Source organism: Pseudochaenichthys georgianus, chromosome 21, assembly GCF_902827115.2.
Source record: "Pseudochaenichthys georgianus chromosome 21, fPseGeo1.2, whole genome shotgun sequence".
Classification (NCBI taxonomy): Eukaryota; Metazoa; Chordata; class Actinopteri; order Perciformes; family Channichthyidae; genus Pseudochaenichthys; species Pseudochaenichthys georgianus.
In genome coordinates, this window is record NC_047523.1 from 9639478 (window position 1) to 9663072 (window position 23595).

At 42.2% G+C, this 23595-nt stretch overlaps 1 protein-coding gene across 2 annotated transcripts in view; it reads right to left on the bottom strand.

The window, feature by feature from the left end:
- tmeff2a (transmembrane protein with EGF-like and two follistatin-like domains 2a) overlaps window positions 1–23595 on the bottom strand; it is a 140084-nt gene that overhangs the window by 70302 nt on the left and 46187 nt on the right. For both annotated transcript variants that reach the window (XM_034110345.2, XM_034110344.2), the window contains exon 3: window positions 12850–12979. In XM_034110345.2, coding sequence (XP_033966236.1) covers window positions 12850–12979 — 130 coding nt within the window. The remainder of the gene's footprint in view (window positions 1–12849; window positions 12980–23595) is intronic.

Genomic DNA, 23595 nt, shown 5'->3' on the forward strand with positions numbered 1-23595 from the left:
ATAAAAAAATGCTGCAAGAAGCTTAAAACACAAAGGAAACCTTTATGCAACGCTTTTAGTAAAACATGCGCATGTTTTTACAAGTTGGTAAATGTCTACTAATTGTTGTGCATATGTTGTCAAGTTGATGAAGATTTCTCTTCATTTGGGAGTGTTTTAGCCTCGTTTCTTGAAGCTGCAGCACGTTTCTCGTAATGGAAATGTTTTGGGCAGTTGAAGCGCGTTTGCACCTGCAGGCCACCATACGATCAGAACTCGATAGAAACATTTCAAGCTCAGAAGACAGCATTGGTTTGGAATCTGTTGCCCCCAGGGATCCTGGAAGAATCCAATTATTTTACTTCCAACATCACAATCTCGTAAGTACTGGACCATCCAAAACTCACTGTATGACACTATAATTGCAAAACAACATTATATTTATATGTTTCTTATTATTTTAGAATCTGTGTTTGTTGCCTGTGGATGTTTGCAGTTTTGCTTTGTTTCTCCTGTTTTAAGTCTGTCCTTTAACAATAATAATTGCTTTCTAACTTGTAATTTGCCGGAACTGCTGACGATTCCTCCCTGATTGCCATTGGACAATACCTTTCAGGTTCAAAGCCTCAACCAGCCCAGTATCTCAAGGATTTATGAGTACTCTTGAATGAATAAGCATGTTGTGTTTTACGTCCAATGCGAGCATTACATTTATGTAGCAAGGGAGAATGTATTAGTGTGGAGGTCTAGGTGATAATTGGCATCAGAGACCTGCAATTACATTACCATGTAAGATATTGCATAAAGCACACATTGGTATTTGGATGTAAAGCAGGGTTTTTCAAAATCATCAAACACTGACATTTCACTCTGTTGACATGCTTGTCCGAATGCAAATTATCATTCAGGAAGACCTTAAATCTCCTGTGGTACGTTTCTCATCTAGACCTCTGACCTCGCTGGACAAGAGCAAGCAAAAGGAAAATCTCCCTACAGATCAATAAGGTAATGCATTATCATTACTTAAAGTACTTACAATCCAGATTTGCAACCAATTAGCACTGACTAGACAGATTTGTTTGTACACAGAGACTTAATGGTGTATTGATGTTCTCCTGTACTGTATGTGGCTTATACTGACACTGATTCTCATTTGGCTCCTGGTCTACTTCTTAAATCATCACAGACATATGGCTCCTGTCATCTGTTGGTGCTCTGGGATTGCAGCGCGACAAAATAGTGATTAAACATGTCATCAACATTTTAACAATGCGTCAATTAAACATTCTCCGACTCCTCGTTTAATGACTTCAAGGAAGTTATACCTCAGTTCACATTTGTGAACTGAGCTAGAAAGTGCTATGTAAGCGCTTGCCTTAGCTAAACTCTCTCCTGGTAGTTTGTTTCACTTCGATAAGCTAATGCTTCACATTAGCTTCACTCTGCTGGGCTCGCACTTGTTGTGATAGAAATGTAGAACCATCCTGTGTTAATCAGCGTTCATTGGCTTTGTACCACTAAAAGCACTTCCTGTTATCAGCATTGAATCAGAATTTCCTTATCTGTTGGTGACACGAAGGGATACAATACTAGAATGTATTGGAACAAAGGAAGCAGAATTTGCTGTAAAAAAAGGTGCGCTGATGGGTCAATAATGGGCAAACCACATTTTTTTTCAAGAAGCCGTTATAATATGCTTTTCCTTGGGGACAAACAAGCAGAAGGCCATGGTATCATGTTTGTCTGTGCCTCAGTGTTGTCACTTAGCATGAAACTGGCACCTCAGCAGGCTTCCTGTTTACTGTTTGGAATGACAGCAGACTCTAACGTCTGGCCTCTTGGCCTCAGCAGCATCCAGGAGGGTTAATGAGAGCGGATGAAACTGTGCTGTCAGGTGGCTGTCTGGTTGGGCAAACACAGAGGAGGATCCTGCGGGGTCTGTCATGTACAGTACAGTACAGAAGCAGAGGCCTGGTAATGTGAGGAGATGAGTCACAAGGTTTTTCAAAGGTTAATTCAAAAATGGAATGTGAATTCTTAGCACTAGGGATGGGTATCGTTAGGATTTTATCGATACCGATACTGCTTATCGATACCGGTATTTTTCCATACTCTTATCGATACTTTTCAATAATTTGGTGCTCAAAATTATAGACACGATTACAAGATGTGAAGATTAAACAACAGTAATTGTATTGTAATTTATTTGTATTTATTATTTAAAGGGGACCTATCATGCAAAATGCACCTTTGTACGTCTTTTATACATGAATATGTGTCCCCGGTGTTCCAGGGAACTCACCAAGTGTCAGAAAACACAACCCTCTCTATTTTCCTCCTTCGCCAAATCTCTAAAAAAGGGGCTGCAACGGATCTGAAAAAAACGGATCCACATTCCAATACTTTTCCACGTCACAAAGAAGTGCTCCGCTTATTGGTTAACTCTCCACCTATCAGGGGAATGAGCCACGGCCACGTGCATTGCCAAACCTCTCATTCGCATCGGCAGGCTAAATAATCAACACCCCAGTCACATCTGTGTTTTTGCCTGCTCTTGCCAGGATGTCTAAGCCAGTTAAACGTTGTGCTGTTGTTGGCTGCAAGACTCGGGACAGGGGACTGCATGCAATGCCATCAGTGGAAAAAGAAATGAATCTGTGGCTAGACTTCATTTACAAGGGACATGTGCCAGAAGACCACGGAAGATTTCTGTTTGTGTGTTCCAAACATTTTACCACGGACATGTTTATTAACTTCTCTCAAGTCCAACACGGATATGCCTCCAAACTAATGCTAAACCCGGGATCAATACCAACCATCCGGGACCAGGCCAGTGAGGACACATCCAATTTTGAAGCTGTACGTTTTTATTTAGCGGTGTTTTTCCTGATAAAGCTATCTCTAGCTTGTAGCATGTAGCATGTAGCTTCGCCGCATCAATGTCGCCTCAAACCCAAATAGTAATCATTTTATTTTATTTTGTACGCTCCGCAGTCTTTGCTTTGTCATTTGAATTATCAGGCATTTGCTAACATGTTCAGACATACTGCCGTAATGGCGATCTGTGTGAAGGCTGTAAAGCCACGCCCTAGGCGATAACACAAGTATTTATTCTCCTATTTATTAGTATTTTGTATCCTCTACAATCATATTGAGTAAGTTATAATAACAAACGTAATCTTCTGTAGGCAAGTGCCGTTTTTTCCAGCGTTATATGTAAACGCTTTTGTGATTGTAGTCTGTAAGAACGATCAGATATCATCGATCTGTAAGCTAAGCTAAGCTACGCTAATGAGACATGCCGTGTTTTGCAGCGTTATATGTAAAAGCTTTTGTGTGTTTACTTGTTTGCGCACATGAATATAAATGGGGGTGTGTTAGGATACAACACTGTGTATGTATGCGAGGGGACACACACACCACGAGTAAAACTGAGCTAAAGCCCCGTCGGTCTGTTGTTGTTGACAAGGCCTTACCTCTAGCAACAGGCTAATTAGTGGCTAGCACTCATTACAGTCAGTCTACTGAGCTCAGCCCCTCTCCAACACATCACCTGCATTGAGTCAGAAACACAGCATGCACGTTACGGTTCAAAACTAACTCAGATTGGAAAAGGCTAAGCAAAGAGCTTTGCTAAATAGAGAGCTTTGCTAAGAAGTTTCAGTTTTTTACATGCATATACTAATCTAAACCACATTTTTTGTTGTGCTTTTTTTACCATTGCACAGCCCTACGTGGCCAACTTGATGGACCTCATCTTCGACCAAGTCTTTGTGGACCCTGCACCATTATGAGCGACCTGACAGGGAGGAGGTCATCGCCGGGTATGCTACACGGTTCAATTTGGCTGCTGTCTGAACCCAACATCGACATTTCACGGATCAGGAAACTCCCTGCGTATCCTGAGGACAACGCAGGCCAGAATCACCACTCTGATCCTGCGTCCAAGGAAGCCCCAGCACCAGCTCACAAAGCTTCTGTAAAAATATTTAGTGTCATTTATACAAAATACAAGTAGGCTACATTTAGTTTTTTTGTATGGGTTTTTTTAACCGTTGATTTTAACAATAAAGTTCCAAGTTGATATCAAAATGTGTCGTGATTATTCATGTTTGGATGGGTAAAGAATATTCTGATTTCAAAAGCATAAGGTTGTGTGTGTGGACCTTTTTGTCGTACACATGGGTGTGTTATGCCATTGCTGTGTAGTATATAATAGTACAATGACGTCGTGGCGCAATTTGCACAAAGAAGTCAATAACTGAGCTTTTAAAAACACATGAAACTACACACATTGCTGACAACTGAGGTGTTGTTGGAGTTATACTTTTTATCATCCTAAGTTATTCAACTTTCCAACGGTTGTTGCAGGATGTTGGAAGAAAAGGACTGTAAACTATTAAACGCAATGAGGCCATTGTATATATGCTGAAAATATGAATGTCTCCCTTTATAAATATATATATCGCTGTTTTTGCGTTACAAACTGTACACATTGCATTCTTGCTAATTAGCCAAAATATGAACGGAATAAGGAGCAAGCATCGTAACAGAGTAAAATAAATAGGGACAACAGCTTGTCAGCTAACCATTCAGAAACGTCCTGCTGCAACCGAGATTTTTGCACCTCCACCAAAACCTCCGCTGCTTCAGGGTCAGTTTCTGGATCAAATTGATAGTATGCTTGAACACATGAATTGCTCTGAGATGACATGTTTATTCGACACTCGTAATCACAGCAAGAATGGTAACGTGACTCTCGCCGGCTCATGCCTGCTCTTCTGCAGGGGGGCGTGGTCAGCTGCTGCTCAGAATTTTCAAAGACGGGCTTGGAATAAAGCGAAAATGAGCGAAACGAGGCATGTCTAAAAAATGATCTGTTTGGTATTTTGAAAAATAAAATGTATAAATATACCTTATATAGGTATGGTCATACACTATCATTTAAATATAGCATGATAGGTCTCCTTTAATGTAACGTTTTCAATGTCATACCAAGCAGGTATGAGTGTGTTTGACAGTGTGTCTCTGGAAGAGGGGCGGTAATTAGGGGCAGTTCATAAATCCATGTAAACATGACCATTATTCAGTTACAACGAGACGCTGCGTGCGCACCTCCTAAACCGGAAGCTCCGGTCGGCTAACCATTATAATCCGTTTATTGCGTTTATTATTTAGAATTGTAATGATGGATTATCAGTAATCATTTTAAAGTTACACAGAGACATTGGATTAACTGTTTTTATGCCCGTAAACACAAAGGTAAAACCAAATTATCATCATGGCTACGTAAAGTGAAGTTGTTTTCTTGCTCTTTCCTGGCTGCTAGTTTGGTGAGGTTTGGTCGTACAGTGATGATACCTATACCAATGGAATCTGTGGAATCTCAGCTTTCATGTGATATGTTGTTTGTTCAGATACAATGACGTAGAAAAGATCGCTTTAGCCAGTTATGTGCTAAAGTAGCCGTTAGCCGCGTTAGCCCGTTTTGCTAAGTGTTGATTTAGACTCTTGGTGTTGGACTTCTGTTCTGTGTAGGTAAAATGGTTAATATTGTCTGTTAGCTGAGTTTCTTCCCGTTAAGTGGGTATGCATCATTAATAGGTTGTTAAATGTTAAGAAGCTTTGAGACGCTGTTTCTAGCAAGATGTTGCGTCTGCCCCTATGGTCTGCCCCCGGGAGTCTCACAATAATAAGAGCACCGTTAGGAGAGATGACGAGCTGCATTCACAGTGGCCAATCAGAGTGGTAATCAAACTGGATACGTCACACAGGATGAGGGTTCCCAACCAACCAGAATTGTTTAAACTAAGGAAGTAGCGTAATTCATATACCAATAGCAGCACCGTTTGTCCAGGGCTTAACGGTATACCAATACCGTCCAATCAGGTACCGGTACTGACTTAGTACCGGTTCTCGATACCCATCCCTACTTAGAACTATTCTTTGAGTTGATTTACAGTGAAATCTCTTGAACCTATTTTTATACCAGCTCACTACCCATTGCTGACAATAGTGGCTGTACAATTACGGTGTTCACCAGCATTGCCAGATGTGAGATAATTATCGTATTTGTACAATAATGATGTCCTATGCACGATCAATGACGCCAATAAGTGGCATAATGAAAGATTGATAATTTGATCTTTTATTTTATTTTATTTCTGGATAGCAAAACATGGATCCTATGTCAGGGTTGAATAATGTTTTCTCACAACCACTATCCAGGCAGTCATGTATGCTTTTTAACGTTAGGCTATATGCTATAATAAAAAAGTAATAAATAATATATGTGACTCTGGTTTTTTGGCAAATGTGCATGCGTGTCAAAAAGAGATTTCCTGCCGGTGCCTTCGCCCTCGGGCCCGGCCCCCTGACTCTTCCTGCCGTTGCCTTCGCCCTCGGGCCCGGCCCCCTGACTCTTCCTCCTGCCGCTGCCTTCGGCCCTCCATGGTCCCCACCTTGGACTCTGTCTTGACCCCGGGCCATCCGCCCGAGACCCCTTCCTGGTCCTCTGCCTTGCCCCCGGGCCGTCCGCCGAATCCCCCTTTTTGGACTCTACCTTGACCCCCGGGCCGTCCGCCCGAGACCCCTTCCTGGTCCTCCGCTGTGTTCCTGGGCTGTCAGCCCAAGACAGTCCTCACACTCAGGTCCTCCACCCACCCTGCTTGAGGTTTTGTACTTTTGTGGTTTTTTTTTTTAGGGACGTCTGTAATCCGTCCCTTGAGGGGGGGGTTCTGTCACGATTCTCATGTTATGTCACGTTTGTAGTTTTGTCTGTGTTGGTGTTTTTCTTGTCTTTGGGTTTCCTGTCTTATTGTGTTAAGTGTTCACCCCCGTTTCCTGCCTGTCTGCTTTCTGTCTGTTTCCCTCCCTGATTACCCGATTGTGTTCACCTGTTGTCCTTGTGTTTCTCCTCCCCTGCCCGGCTGTTTCTCGTCTCGTGATTACCCCTCCCTGTATTTAGTCTTGTCTCTTTCTGTGTTCAGTGTTGCGTCGTTGTTTTGTTGGTGACTGAGTTCACCGGTGAGTGTTCCTGGTTGTCATTCATTTTTCAGTATCCTTGAAATAAAGGTTTTCTCAAAGTTATCTGCATTTGGGTCCTGCTTCCTTCACTCGCCCGTGACAATTGCTGAGTTCTCCAGTGATACCTGTCCACTTCCTAGAGCTGTTTGCACCTGTTTGGACCTTTTTAGTGGCCACTACAAACAGAACATAACAATGGTCACATTATGAAAGTTACTACTGATGACAGAAGGAAAGGAATAAGTAAGTGGAGAAAAATAATGAATGCAGAAGCTACAAGGACTCCCTGAATGGTTTGATGGGTTGTTGAATCATACAGTCTGTCCTTCACAGTCACCAGAGCGAAGTCAATGTGTTCAGTTTAATTAGCAGTGACATTCCAAAGTGGCAGTTTGATTGACATGCGTCAGAACATGTACTATATCATTTACTGTTCATATTATTACCGGTCACTTAAGTGCAAAACCTGTTTGAGAGGACAATCTGTATATGATACTGCATCAAATTAGGTTTTGTATTGTTGTACACAGACTCTGGAGCAGTGTGCAGCTACTATTCAGCACCCCAGGAGCATTGTGGGAGATCGGTGCCTTGCTCAAGGGCACATCCTCAAAGGAAATGGCACCTCTGACATGTATTTACGGGCTGAGATACTGCTGCAAAGTGTGTATGTTGGCACTTGGAAGCAGCCACAGTCTTTGCGAAATATGATTTCTAACCAGGAGACCAATTTGTTGTCATTTTGAACTTGTCACATGGAGGCTCGGCCAGAAACCATTGGCTTACCCTTTTAACACACTGTGAAGTCCTAAGCATGACACCATTATTCTCTATTACCCTCAAGGATCCAAATCATTACATCTGATACACAGGCCCGGTTCCAGAACAACATGACTCAGGGTGCATCTGAGATTAGAGAGGGTGCAGTGTTAAAGTGCTATTTTTATAAGTGGGGAGTGGACCTAACACCCTCTAGGGGGGTCCTCACCTCCTCTAGGGGGGTCCGAGGCCATGCTCCCCCGGGAAGATTTTTTTTTTTAATATTGAAGTTAAAAGCATCAATCTGGTGCACTTTGAGAGCAAAATGAAGAGATGTATGGATACATCTCAACACCCATATGAAACCGAACTGTAAACAGATTTACTTTTAGTTTTCTCCAGTTGTGCTGCATTTACAAGAGTGGAAACCTCTGTACCAGTCTCACTTCTTGCACGCCTCTCCTTCCAAAAAGCCACTGACTTCATGTGCTCTTTGCTTGATTCATGCCTTCCCAGTCCCTAATCACGTACAAGAGCATGGCGCCAGTTGTTGTAGCCAGTTGTGGTGAAGGCATCTGATGTACTTGAACCGAAATGTCTACATGCATAGCAGAGGATGGCATCTTTTTTACATGAATATTCCAGCCAATCTCTGTTTTGAAACCATGAGCTGCAAAATGAGCGCCTTACCCCACTGTACAGGCGAGTTGGGTACTTTCTTAAATATATCTGGGCAGGTTCTGTTTCGCCGAGGTCCTCTGGCACTTGCGGGCCGCCGATGGGTCGCGGTGTTTGGGGCAACGAAGACGGCTGCGGCTGCTCCACCTCCGTGGGCGAGTCGGGAAAAGCTGGCGAGTCGGGCGGGAGGACGTTATTGTCCACGACAGTGGCCGCGGGTAACGTAATGTCCCCATGATCTGAACTGTTATTATCTGCAGTAGATGCAGTGTTACTGCTGGCGATAAGGGCTGGTTGTTTTAACCATTTTCTGAGTTCCATCATTGACTGCTGTGTAAGCACCTTGCAGATGACGAACGCGCAGCGGCACAGGTCACGCGCACCTGACATAACATTACTTACCGTTTTTAAATTGACCAAATAAATGCAGCAGACAATGTTATTTAACCACAATTACAATTTATTTTATTTCAACTATATTATTCTTATTATTATTGTTATTATATATGTAATTTTTTTCACTTTAATTGAATTAATTTTTTTCACTTTTAATTTGTCAAATGAGGGTGCATAACGACTCAACTGAGGGTGCAATGCACCCCCGTAGAACCGGGCCTGCTGATACAGTAAGTCTTGTTGACCTTTGGTTTTTTACCGAACACGAGCAGCGCTCTCCTGGGTACAAGACATGCATTTATTTGGCCCACCCCTCTATCCCAAATACCTACCTACTTGGACTTTGTTGCTCTTTTTTACTACATCAACACATTAGTACGTTTCCCAGCTGCTGAATGAAGAAAGGATGTATTGAGGAGTTGCTCTGAGCCTCTTGTGGATGTTTTTACATTGGAGGTAGTTGAGAGCGTGATTTGTCATTATTCGACGCAGGAGTCCGTGACATAATGTTGGTAATTGACCAACTGGCAATGAGTGGATTAAAATTGGACTAAAATTCCAAATGAAGACCAGGTGTATGCCCTCTTTCCTCTATGAAGTTTGACCATAAAAATACCAAAGTTGTTGTTTTATTCCAAAGGCAACACACTGTTTTTCTATCAGTTAAAATAGTCTTTCATTATGTTTATTTATTGTTTCTGGGCCAATGCTGCGTTAATTACATCAATTTATCTAAAGACATCTTTTTCAGTCTTTCATCATTTGTTTTTCTCAAGGTTACATATAATGAAGTTGAACACAACTATTTATTTTCACTGTGTCACAATTATTAATGACTTCAAGTCACAAAATTAAACAAATGTTTTATTCAATATTCAAACCAAAGTGCTATTCTGTTAAATTAGTAAATGACTATCCTCTGAAACAAACATTGTTAACTGTGGCCTTGTTCTAGCTTATTACCAGAATAAAGTGTACGTCTGAGTGTCACATTTGACCCTGAATAAAGAATCTACTGTAGAACCACTGTTACGGTCTAATTGTGTGAAGACTTCACCACAAACACATCGTTGTTTGAACCCGGCATTCATTTCTCAAAAGCACTGCTTGTTGCTGAGAGAAAGGCATCTCTATGCTTTGAAAAGAAACACAAATCCATAACACACACACACACACACACACACCACACACACACACACACACACACACACACACACACACACACACACACACACACACACACACACACACACACACACACACACACACACACACACACACACACACACACACACACACGTCTTGACAATGACCTCACACACATACCGGCCACAAAAGGCTGGACTTTTAATGTGAATGTACACTTTTGAAAGGACTTCTGCCTGCTGCCTGTAACCGAGGGTAACTGACTCAGTGACTGCATGCTCAAATCAAGCCAGTGGTACTACCTTACCCTCAGCAGTGATTCACATATTCCTCAGAAACAGTCAACATCGCCCTGCCAGTGGATTCACTCATTCACAACTAATCGAATTACTCTGAACATGACTCAGTAATGGGTAGATTCAGAAAGAATTCCTTTGTGGGTGCGAGGGAATGCTTTTTCCGAACTACATCCATTTCATTTTTCCTCATTGGAATTAACACATTACATAGGACAAACCTAATTACACATGTTTTAATGGGATACAAACCGCCTGCTTTTGTTTGAAAAGGACTGCTTGTAAATAGAAACGTGTATTATATGTCATTAGATTAGAAGAGTTCACTCACAGTTTTTGTGAAGTCAAGTCATCAGGATGACAATGCATTAATTTGATGAGGATTTTAATTCATTGATTTATTTCATATAACTTTTTTATGATTAACATTAACTTGATGGCACTGCGTACTCCGATCAGCACTCCTGGTCTCCGTAACACGGCTAATGAAGTGCTTGACCTTTTGCGACTGAAGACGCCCACTCAGCTGCTTAAAGTCCAGCAAACTATGTCAGCAAACAGTCATTCCAATTACATTGGAGAATTACACAGAGTGCTTTTTTCTTTGCAGCCAAAAGAAAGATGAAAGCAATTGGAAAGGTATAAAAAAGGAAACTTTGCTCTTAGTTACTAAAATATCAACAACAAAAAGGCTCATTGATGTGAAGCAGAGAGGGATTGCCTCAGTGGAGTATTGTTTTGTTCCAGGAAAAGTTTTATCCTGCTTGTAAAACAAATATTCTAGATGATTACATCAAAGTGTTTACAGATGTAATTAAAGACTTCACAGACTCAGTCACGTTGAAAGCCAATTCTACCACAAACAGAAAGCGTCACAGATTAGAAATGTCAGTGCTTTCACCATAAACTGTATTCACTGGAACCTTAGCATCAACATACACGTCGAATGATCCAATGAAAAGCTCTTTGTACCTCAGTTAGCATCAGGAATACAAAAAGGGTCCCCAGTGATCACTCGTGATAAGATTTCACTCTCTCTATCTCTATATGCAAATAAAGATGTACAATATTTCAATTTCCAAGACCAAATCTGTTGCTGTTTTGAAACATTCGTTATAAATAGAGCTTGGCAATATATCTGTGTTGTATTGATTTAGTGATATGAGACACGGTATGGTCTAACACTTTAATATTGGAAGTGTTGTGTTGTTCTGGTTTCCAGGGCTGCATTACAGTAAAGTGATGACCCTTTCTGAACTCACCATGTTGTAAATGTTCTGTATTTGCATTTACTATAAACAATACCATCGGTATTGTTTATAGTACTTTGTGAAAGCATTAACAGAGAACCCTACAATATTGTCACAATATTGATATTGAGGTATGGTGTACCGGTGCATACCTAACCGGCACACCAAACGACGACAAAACAATTAGTCCTTTTCAAATATCTGCCAATACAGATTAAATCCAATTAACAAACTAATACAATGTTTACAGACCCTCAACCTTTTTACATGATTGAGAATTTCTTGGGATAGCTCTACTTTTTGTCCCCTTAAATTGGACTCACTGCAGACTCAACGCTAGACAGGACATGCTAATTAGTTAAATAATCATTTCAATATTTCTGCCGCACACAACATAAACATCTTACACATACTGTCAAATCTGTTACTAAAGCTTTGATACTTTCTTACAACTACACAACAAAAGATGTCTGGTCAAATGCATCTTAGACCACCTTGGCGAGAGGTACTCGTGATTGTGTTTGGTTAAAACTACGCTTGTATTTCCCGCTGCCCACCTCTGATCTGATTGCCCATGATGCATTCTAAATAATTGGTTTAACAGGGTCTCATGAAGAACACAAAAGCAAAATACATGTCCACATATCCCAGAAAAAGAATGTAGTGGCCATCAAGACGATGTGTGATTCAGCCATTCCATTTTCCGCTTTGCTGAACATGCCTCTTGGCAACAGTGTTACAGTAACTAACTATGACAATTCGCCAAGTATTTCTGTTGTATATTTTGACACATATTTACACATTGCAAAAGGAAAGGTCATCGCCGTCAAGCTTTCTTCTACTTTGTGTTTAACACCGCAGGTTGAAATAAAGTGTATAATGAACAGCAATGCAGGTGTCTGCTGGGGACATTGTGTGGCTCTGATGAAATCTTCCCGCTCAATGAGAATGGATGCCACTGTCATTGTAGCGGTGCTCGTTACAATAAACTAGAGAACATCACATTCTGTCCGTCACCTCTAGCACATTTTTCATCATTTGGTTTGAGTCCTTTAAAGTAATGCATCACTCTATAATTACTACTGAACCCCATCAACTGGAAGCATGTGCGTGTATTGATCATTATAATAATTAAGCCTGAAAAAAGCAGGTCATGCAATGTTCAGATAATATTTCAAGCACGCTCACTTTACACCATCCGCATGTATATGTTGTGTTCACTGCAGGGGCATGTTAGTGTCAGTGCTCCTCCAGTGTGTGTGTGTGTGTGTGTGTGTCTTTATAAATCTGTGTAGGCGCCATAATGTAAATGTACATACCAGCAGGACAGGCGCCCTCTGACATAATGAGTACTTCAGACTGCTGCTTGCAGGCATCCCTGCGCAGGAAACACTCGTTCTGGTAGTTCTGATTGTTGGAGCCGCACACTGGGGCATAGTCATTGTTGCACTGTGGAGAGGAGAGAAAACAGGAGAGAAGGTGAAGGATAACAAGTCGAGGACGACACATGAAGGCATTCTGAAAAAACAATTCTGTAATAAAGGGTTCAATATTTAATTTCACGATAGATGCCATTGTTTGAAGTGCTTGAACACATGCTCTTTGCGAGGCCATGATAAGAGGTCAACTTCATTTTATTGCTGCCACTAATAAATGTTAAACTGGTCTTATCATTGTGTTCACATTATGCTAGCCAACTTTTTTCACCCTATAGAAAAACCAAACAAATCTACAAATACGATCTAAGAAATAAAAATCTAAATACACAGCTTACAATTGAAAAGGCAAATCAAGATGTAGTTGAAAATAGACATTATTTTACCTTTTTTTGTATAAAAGTGGATTTTGTTTCGCACAATATTTTGGTTTAAACTCTAAACAACATAAAATACAGCCTTTAACCTTCATACGATATACATATATCACAACACAGAGTTCCTGTACAAAGTTAAACAAGCAACAATTCTACATAATAAAGAAACAAATGAAATCAAACACGCTCTATTTGTATAACAACTGGTAATGTCATACGAAGTAGAGTACATTGTTTAAAGGAAGGGCAAGGCACCGTTCAACACAAGGCAATTCAAAGTGCTAAACAAATAATGAAAAACATTAAGAGCATTAAGATATCACATTGTAAAATTATAACTATAAACATATAAAACTGGTCATTAAAAAGCGAAGAGAGCTTTTACGATGCTAACATCCAGGTCGGTATAACAAACTAAGTCACATGGTGCATATGGAAATAAAGTCAATGAATCGTCAAACCACACCCTGGCTATCGAGATGAAGCAGACTGTCTATTTGAATCTTAAATGATTGACAAGTAATACCTGTGTAGGATTGTTACTTTGTTGTTGCCTATTTAGCCTGTTTTCTTACCACATTTTGCATTCACATTCTTTTTAATGCAGCATTAAAACCCTTAGAAATCTGCTTCTAGTGTGGATCATCTGGAGCAGCAGCAGGTAAAGTGACTTGCTCAAGGGCACTGAGTTAGTAATGGTTGCTATGCTACAAGAGACCCTTATCATTCATTCCCCACATGGTTTGTTGGCTTCAAAGCAACTCTAGATTTCTCACACGACTGATGTCACTAGAGCGCCGGATCTCACAGCCGTTTTCCTTTCTTCGGGCCGTGGAGGAGAGATATTCATTTGATTTCATATTGATTCCCCCGTGCTACATGGCAGGAATAACAAACGTGATTATTCAATTGAGAGATATTCCCCTCTATTCCCTGGGAAGAAGGAAAGGCTATCAGACGGTCCAGAGAAATTGACGCTCGGCAGTCACAGCCCATATCCTGATTTCATTTAAAAGTGCTGAAAAATGAGCAAAATGTGAAAATGTGTTGCTGCTGGTTGTGACATCACAAGGACAAAGGGGCTCTTTGGGTGTCCCACCAGGACTGAGGCTAAGGAGCTCAGGGCTCTTTGTCTCCACTGTTGTTCCCCTTTAAATCTCTAATGGATTGAACTGGAATCTGTCCTCATCAGTGTGTGACCTCGCAGAACACTACATGGCTCACACAAAAGCACATGACTACAGAGAAGCATTACATGTGTACAGACACATGACACTCCCATGTATAACATGCTAGATACAGGCTGATTGTCCATCCACTAAGCCAGCATGAAAATACACTACATTTTTCCATTCTGCCCTTGACTCACAGTAAGCCGTTTGAAGACATTCGCCAAAGTAAATGGATTTTAAAATGTAGAGTAGGGGTGGGCGATATGACGATATATATCGTCGTGACGATATTAGGTCTCCACGATATGCTTTTTCAGAGATATCGTCCTATCGTGATTAAAAAAAAAAAAAATAGCGGGAGGGGGAGAGGCTCTCCGTGCGCGGCGCAGGGGGCTATGACAGCGGACGGAGAGCCTCTTCCCCTCCCGCTCCCCCAGCCTCACCTACTGAGTTTAATTTCACCATATATCAAGCCCAATCGATTTCACAATGTCAGCGCACCTCTGTTTTCGTTCAGTCCGAGTTGTTTGACACGCTCCCAAAGTCCCCGCCCCCTTTCTTTGCAGCGAGGGAAAATACACTGTTGGCAGTCTGCACACACAGCAATAATGGACGGAGAGTCAGATTCTGATGTAGAAGAATTAGATTTAGTCCCCAAAAAGAACTCTATGTCTGTGGTATGGAAATATTTTGGATATAACACAACAGACACGGAGCAAACAAATGTAATTTGCAAAATGTGCAAAAAAGGAAATTTCAAAGCGACAGATGGCAACACGTCAGGCTTACGAGACCACCTCAAACGCAAGCACCAGAAAGAGCATGCAGAGACTGAGTGCAAGGTCCCCCGCGTGTGAATGCACAATCTATCGCAGCGACTGCACCAAAACAAACTACCATAGGGCAGGCATTTCATAAAGGGGCTCCTTATGAAAAGACTAGCAAACGGTGGAAAGACATAACTGACGCGTTGGCGTTTTATGTTTTTCCCTTCAGTTATGCTAAAGTCTTTTATTACACTTCAAGTCTACTCTAAAGTTTACATTTTAATTGTTTGGCACTGACTTTTCCTCATTGATGTTTTACTTAGTAATGTTTTACCCTCCTTTTCATGTTTATTGATGTTCACTGCTCACTTGTTCATTCAGGGATTCATTTCTGAAATACAATTAGCTTGAAATGCTATTTTGGTCTGTTACTCCTTTTTGTTTTAGTTTCTGTTACCTTGTAGGTGCTTGTTCTGTTAAGTAACTTGAAAAATAACCATAATAACCGACATGAAAAAATATCGTGATATATATCGTCTGTCGTGATACTGCTTGAAAATATCGTGATAACATATTTTCAATATCGCCCAACCCTAATGTAGAGTATGTTGCCTACTAATGCCTAGAGTTTTAGTTTGGACAGAAAGAAAAGAAGGGAGCTCACAACATCCTCCTCACTCTGGGTTCGGGGGTCCTGAGCTATTAGCTTCACCTTAGCATGTGTTCTTTGCAGGTGCTTGTTGAGGTTTGACGTGGTGTCACAGCAGTGGATAACAGCTTCTGGCCTGGACACAGTTTGCACCTCACCGTCACATTCCTGTCTATTCTTGGGACGAACTCAAAGTAATGGGCACACCTCCACCCCTCGAAAGTTATCGCTGACTCAGCCATGTTTATGCATCACTACACGTAGTGATGTGGACGCGCAGATTACGTATACATATTTAAACCTGCGGCGGAAACCCCTCTTGCCTGTCAGTGTGACTATGACTGATTTTAGTAAGTAACGAAGTAACGCGTGTCGGGGCAATGTTAGTAACTGTAGTGTGATTACTGAATTATAAAAGTAGCGCGTTACACTACTCCGTTACCGACAAAAGTAATATTATTACAGTAACGCGTTACACCCAACTCTGGTCGCGAAGTAAAACTTTTATTTTGAAGGCCCCATTTTCTAACGCTGTGCATGCAGTTGGCGTTGGACTGGAAGTACCGGAGACCATAAACTGTTTTGAAAACTTCTGTCACGTAGTGATCATCTTCTCAATAAAACATCTTTGCTGATGTTTTTTCGAGTCCGGCCAATCAGAATCAAGATTGTTGCCGGAGGTCCCCACGGAGAATAACTTTGCGGTATTCTTTATACATCCATGTGTACAACTTCAGATACAAATGAACACATAATGAAATGTTTGATGATTGACAGGTCACAGAACAATGGGAGCTATCTACCCTTACCCACAATTTAAAGTAATTCACACAGACTCTCTCCTCTTTACTCTTCTCTCTGTGTGGAGCAGCAAGTTCAGCTGTCAGAACAAAGTGAAAAACAAACAATGGCATAAAATATTATTAATATGTCGGGGAGTGATAGATGTATTTATCTTCTTCTCAGAGTGTACCAGAATGCGTAGTTTATGTTAGTATTTCAAAAAATCTCGGGTTTTCAGCATGTGTGCCTTTTGATGTTCAGCTTTGATTCCATCATCTCATGAAACCTTTTTAACGCATACTTTAGTTCTGTGAAGGGATATAAGGGATATATGCACTGTACTCCACTTTAATTCATATTGTATGCTGAAAAGCGTATATATTACAGCACGATTTTTTGTTGAATACATTTGAGTGGTTCAAAAATGTCGAGTCGCGATTTATTGACAAAGTAAAAAGTGGGTACCGAGGCCTGACCAGTTGAGAACCACTGATTTAAGTGACATTTCATCCAGTAGTAACTGTTCACATGGGTAGAAATACAGATGCACAGGACCTATAAACATTCACGTTTGAATACACACATGCATTTTTGTTATGGAGTGGTGTCAGAGCAAAGACACTGCCAGTTTTGGTCAAAGCTTTGGAGGTACTGTGCTCAAGCCTCAAGGGCACCTCGGCAGTGATCAGGAGGTGAACCGCCACCTCCTCAGCTACCAGTCAACACTTTTTATTTCAGGTCCGATCAGCAATTGAACCGGAGACCCTTCAGTACCCAAGCCAAGTCCCTACAATCTGAGCTACTGCTGCTATTATATTTTGGGGGGAAAAACTCAACAAATAACAAACATGTCACCTCTGTGCTGATGCGTCGAACCTGTCCAGTCTTCTATATCTCTGTCCAACCCGTTGTACTCAGAAGTATTTAGAGTATGAAAGCCTGTCTCACCAGTTGAAACTTCTCGATAAAAGCTGAGAACTCAAAAATATAAATACAAAAAGGTCCACAAACATATATCTATCTCTTGTGGGTCATAATAACAAAGCAGGAGGTCATTTTTTGCTTAAGTTTATGGGTTTAAGTTCCCCGTGATTAGCATCAAAATGTAACAGGTTATTCCTTTGCCCATGATACTCTTCTACCAAGTTTCATGAAGATCGGGCCGGAAGTCTTCCTACTCTTCCTGACAAACAAACCAACATACTAAACCGAAAAAATAACCTCCTTGGCGGAGGTAAAGAAAATAATATTCTTACGTTCTTCATTTTTTCTTCACTATGTCATAACACAATTCCGCCTACTCAGACTTTTGGACTCTAGTAAACTCCACAAAGGACACCAATTCTGAAAGAACACATTGACGTCTTTGATTATGCTGTCAGTTATCAAATATCGTATATCTTATGTTGTTTCACCACCAACAAAGAAGAAGAGATTCAGAAACTTCCCTTTGGTTTAGGTGTTTGAGCGGAAGACTTGAAAACAGTAGTGTGAACACACATCGTTTTCACACATTGACTGACTTTCAAATGTAGCTGGCTTAGTGAGAATGTTATATGAGACCCACACACACGAGGTCTGATGGCCGCAGGGAGAGGCGCTAAAATAACCACACCATCGATTCAGGAGCATCCGAAGGATTCTGTGTGAACACTGTCTTTAACCAGCTGCGAGGGAGAAAGATGGCACACAAAGACAGCCAAAAGATGAGGAGTGAAGAAGGGAAAGAGAAACCGCATGCATGGCTGTTGATGAGAGAGATTGAGACGCAGGAAGTGAAGACGGTGTAGAGAAGACGAGAGGCAAACACCATGAGTGAAATTGGGCTTCAGGGGGAGAAGAAGTCAGTGGAAATGGAGAGTGAGAAAGAGAGCTCCTCTTTCTCACTCAAAGACCCAGTATGACCCAGTTGACGGGTTAATGGATGTAGAGAGAAATACAGAAGTGAGATGTAGACGGCCACGGGGAGAGATTGAGGCCTGGCTCAATAAACTTGGCAAGATAAAAAAGAACCATAGTGCCTGAAGGAACTGCGGCACGCAAAGAAAAGAACATCACGAAATAAAATATAAAAAAGAATGAGGGGAAGAAACGGGGACACGGACAGACAGAGAGGAATAGAAAATCCCCTCAAAGGAGAGAATGAAAAAATGGCAACCCCACAAAGGCGCTTGGAATAGCTTACTGCAGGGCCCGCACTTTTTGTTGCACTCCTCTATCCCCCCCCTCACACACTCTCCCATCTGGCTCAGGCTGTTCTTAACCTGGGGACTCTCGCTTTATGCCAGGCATGATGCAACGGAAGGGAAAGCTGCCCGGCAGAACCCTACGGGTATCTTTTTAAGAGAGCCTTCGTTTGCATGAAAACACCCCCCCCCACCCCCCACCTCTTGATCTTCTCCAGTATTTGGCGTTCCCTCCTTGCGGAAAGGAGAGGAGTGATGAGAGCATGGCTGATCTAAAACCTCTGTATCCCTGAGGAGGACGTGCAAGACGGGTGCAAATTACAGTCTTACCCAATATTCCTACCAGGGTTTGAAGGAGGATCCTGCGTCTCAAAGCATCTCTTTCATATTTCAGATGAACCGAGTGATTTAGACAGGTATGGGGCGGAAATAGATTGCCGACAAGACATAAAACATTGTCTTTATATTGAGTCTCTCAACTGATCTTGAACCGGCCCACTTGAAAAAACGTGACACTCTGCCAAGTTCTTATTTATTTATCTGGGAATGCTCTTGACGTGACAGTGAGGAAGGGTGCGAGCTGAGGTGATGGATTTCAAGCTTTTCAAACTGACTTGCGTTTCTCTGCGTGGCAATGCTTTACACAGCACATGACCGTATTAGAGACAAAGGCGTCCTTGTCGAAGCCCTTCGTCGCAGCTTTGATCATTGAATTCCTTGATAACTGGCAGCGTGTGATGCCGGCGGTCTGCTAGCATAAGCTTCGTCAGCTGTTGCACTTTACCGTAAGTCGGGGCAAGAGGACTGTCAGATACATGTTAATGGAGGAAAGGAGAAAGGGCCCAACAACAAAGAAGTGTTTTTGAAAGATAGGGGAGGAAGTATGCAAATGAGACAGAAGGAGAACATGTGATTCTTCATGGTTCTCTGCAGACAGGGTAGCAGGGGCCATTGGTCAGGCCATATGGTACGGCCTCATGTGCCCGCTGGCTTAAGCTCCGCAAAAGTTGCAGACATTGCCCCACACCTCTGCTGTGACACAACCTGGACAGTGGCGTGGCGTCTCGACCGAGAACACAGCAAGAGGTGTCAACAGTCCTGTGTTGTTGTGCTCATTTTCTTTTGTGTACGTGCACCTGGTCATACATTCATGTTCCCTAGTTGCAGCATCCGTTGTGCTTTTTATTTCCATTCTTTGATTAGTTTTATACCCTTTCCAACCCATTCTGTGAAATCTTCCACTATCCTCCTGCAGGGGCTGCTGTGGTTCTGCCTTCCCTCAACTTCCAAGAGTTAAGCTTTGGGACTGCAGCCAGGACCTGTTGTCTCTCTACCTGCCTGGGAGCGCTGCATCACACACATGCACATACACATGCACACATACAGCAACCAGCACTTTTTTCCGTATGAGCGTTTTGTACCAATGCACAAAAGCAAATAGGCATCCGCACCTTACCAGGTCACAAGTCACAACACACAACAACCTGGCAAAACAAGCCCAACAATCATCATTCATTTGGTGCCTCCAACAGCTCCCAACGCTGACTTCACAGGAGGAGGAGGAGGAGGAGGAGGAGGAGGAGGAGGAGGAGGAGGAGGAGGAGGAGGAATGCAGAGTGAAAAAGCAGGTTTGAAGAGTGAGGAAAAACGAGATGTGGGGCCAACATGGTGGGGGGTGGGGAGGAGTTAAGAAGGGTGAGATTGAAAGGTGAGAGAGTGGAAGTGATGGAGGCGGAAGGATGACAGGAGTGTGGCGAGGAGAACAGTGAGGGGGAGCGGCGAGGGTTCGCACAGCAGAAACGGCACGAGAGGAAACCGTACGAGTTGGAGACAAAGGAGAGAAGGGATGCAAAGCGAAGGCGAGTGCACGCATCAGCGTGACTATGTATCGGAGGGAAGCAGCCTGCCCATTTGAGGGGTAGAGCTGTGCGGAATGCAGCCAGAACAAACATGACAGCATATCAGCATCAATGAGCGAGAAAACAAATGATTCAACCGTCCGTCCAACGGAGCGCCGCTCCAGCCCAAACCACGCAATCTGCACATATGCAAAAATGATCATCGTTCCAAGCAACAATTAGTCAGACATGCCATCGGTGCAGATTGGAGTCACACTGAGGTGTGTGTGGACTGCAGCACAGCAGGGGGCATCATCTTGGAGTGAGATATCAACTGAAAACATTCCTTATAGTTTAAATACGTATTCTACATACAATAATTGCCATGAAATGTTTAATTGTAAAGTAAAAAGCGGAACTACAAGTCAACATTCTAACAATAAAGCTTTGTATTCTGAGCAGCATGCTGATACATATGCAGCTCCCTGACAGCAGAATGTGTATTTGATGCAGTATGATGAACAAGGAAAACCATTAATCAACACCTGTTAAATATTTTTGACAATTATGTGGTTAGTTTACAACCACTTTTTGACTCCGTATCAGTGCACCTTAAATATTGATCACCAATAAACAGCAAGTGAAAGACACTACATGATTGACTATTTTGCAATCCATCTGGTCGGACAAATATGGCAGAACAGTAGGTATGTGCCGCTAACTTAATGAGATCTAAAACATGATGTGCTCGCTGCTGGGAGTCCCTTCAGACTGATGGTCCCTGCAGTCTGCCCCGTGGGTCTGATGCCAGGTTAATAGTACTTTAAATACCTTTTAAAGGGAGGCACCCAGGGGGACAGCTTCACCAGGTGCCTGACGCTCTTTTTCAGATGAGGTAACTTTGTGTATTTGTTTCAGGGCTGAGCCATTTGGAGATTTGTTTGGAGCAAATACCTCAATATTAAAATTGTGACGATATGTTGGCGTTGACTTTTGGTGCCTTCACAAATAACACCAAAATGAGACTGTTCAGAAAAAGATCCTCAGTAATAGAACAAGTAGAAAGACCCCATCTACATCAATGTAGTATACATATATATATTGCCCAGCCCTACTATGTTTAAATAGTTCATCCTGACTGACATACTGTAAATGCAGTAATTTGCCGTAGCTCTCATTTAATCCCAGGATCCTTGTTACATTGACTTGAGGATATGCTGACACTCCCCACCGGACAGCCACCACGATAGATACAGGAATCTCTACTCTTCCCGTTTTGGCGAGTGTGGACACAGCACCCGATCTGGCCTGGGTCAGAGCCGTGCCATGCTGTCCAGAGGACATTCCCCACGATGTCTGCTTTACATGTTATGAGCCCAATCTTATTCCAATTACATTCTTCATTACTATGTGCTGACACCGAGGCTGGTCTAAACACATACATTATAAAACAGCTCAATGGCACAGTTAGAATGCATTGGCCTACATTTATATTACTACACAGTAGAAATTGGGTTTCTTGACAGTTGCTCCATGTGAGAATAAAATAAATAAAAAATAGAATACAAATATGAATAATAACATAAAAAGTTAAATAGGAAATACAAATAAATAAAGATATGCAAAGGAACATAGGAAGTTCAACTAAAATATCCAAATATTTATATAAACGTGAAGTAAAAATGTGCAGATTGTTCTACAATATATAACACGTACTACAATAAAAACGGTGTACTACAGTAGTAGTAAAACAATATCATAGCTGAATTGCAGAGTTTAAAATGGTTTGGCTGCTGATGGCAAAGTAAGCAGCCGAATCAGTAGTTAGCGATGCGGCATCTACTTTCTTCTCCTATGCACAGTTTACCATGTGTATAACTGGCCAGAGAATGAGCAAACAGATGTCCCTAAAGGAGGATCTGCATCTACAAAGCATTCCACCAAGACAGCAGGTGCTGCACTGGTACTATTACTGAGCTCTTCCCGTGTTATTGCAAACTGCAGGGAGAGTCAGCAGCAATCCTCTGAGGCAGAAGACAACGTCCATGGCTAATTTTGAGAGCACAGATGCTGCATAAAGATGAGTGGCTCAGCCTCTGGAGCCTTGTTAGAGGGTTCAGTGTGTGATCATTACGTAACGGGTTACAATACATAACGATTTGTGGAAATTCACGAGTGGAATTTCAAACAACAGCGTGAGTGTGAAACTGTTCGGTTGCTTACTTTGGACAAACTCGGCAGAAAGCCAAAGTTGTGTTTGTGTTCAGGTAGAACTCGATATATTGTATTTCATGCCTGCACTTTGCAATGGAACATTTGCCATGAAATGTATCATGTTCCATCATTGTCAGGAATACATCATTTCAGTCCAGTGTTTCCCCTACCATTGTGGCGCTGCGCCCAGCCAACGGAGCCCCGCCGCGCCAACGGAGCCCCGCCCCGCCAACGGAGCCCCGCCCCGCCAACGGAGCCCCGCCCTGCCAACGGAGCCCCGCCCCGCCAACGGAGCCCCGCCCCGCCAACGGAGTCCCGCCAATGGAGCCCCGCCAACGGAGCCCCGCGCCCCCCCTAAAATTCAAGGGGTTTAAAATAAATAAATAAAATGTGATATATATATATATAGCACCAAATTGCAACTAATCTATATCTACTGTCACTTTTCACATGGCACATGTGCTCTTTTATTAAATAAACTAAACGCTTTCATTTTAAGTTGAGTTTAGTGTTTTTGACCCTAAGAAACACTGATGCATTAATCAATAACAATAATCCACAGCTCCTCTCTCTGCTCCAGAGGATTTTAAAAATATATATCCCAATGCCCCCCCCCGCTCAGGCAGTACCCCCCCGAAAGCAG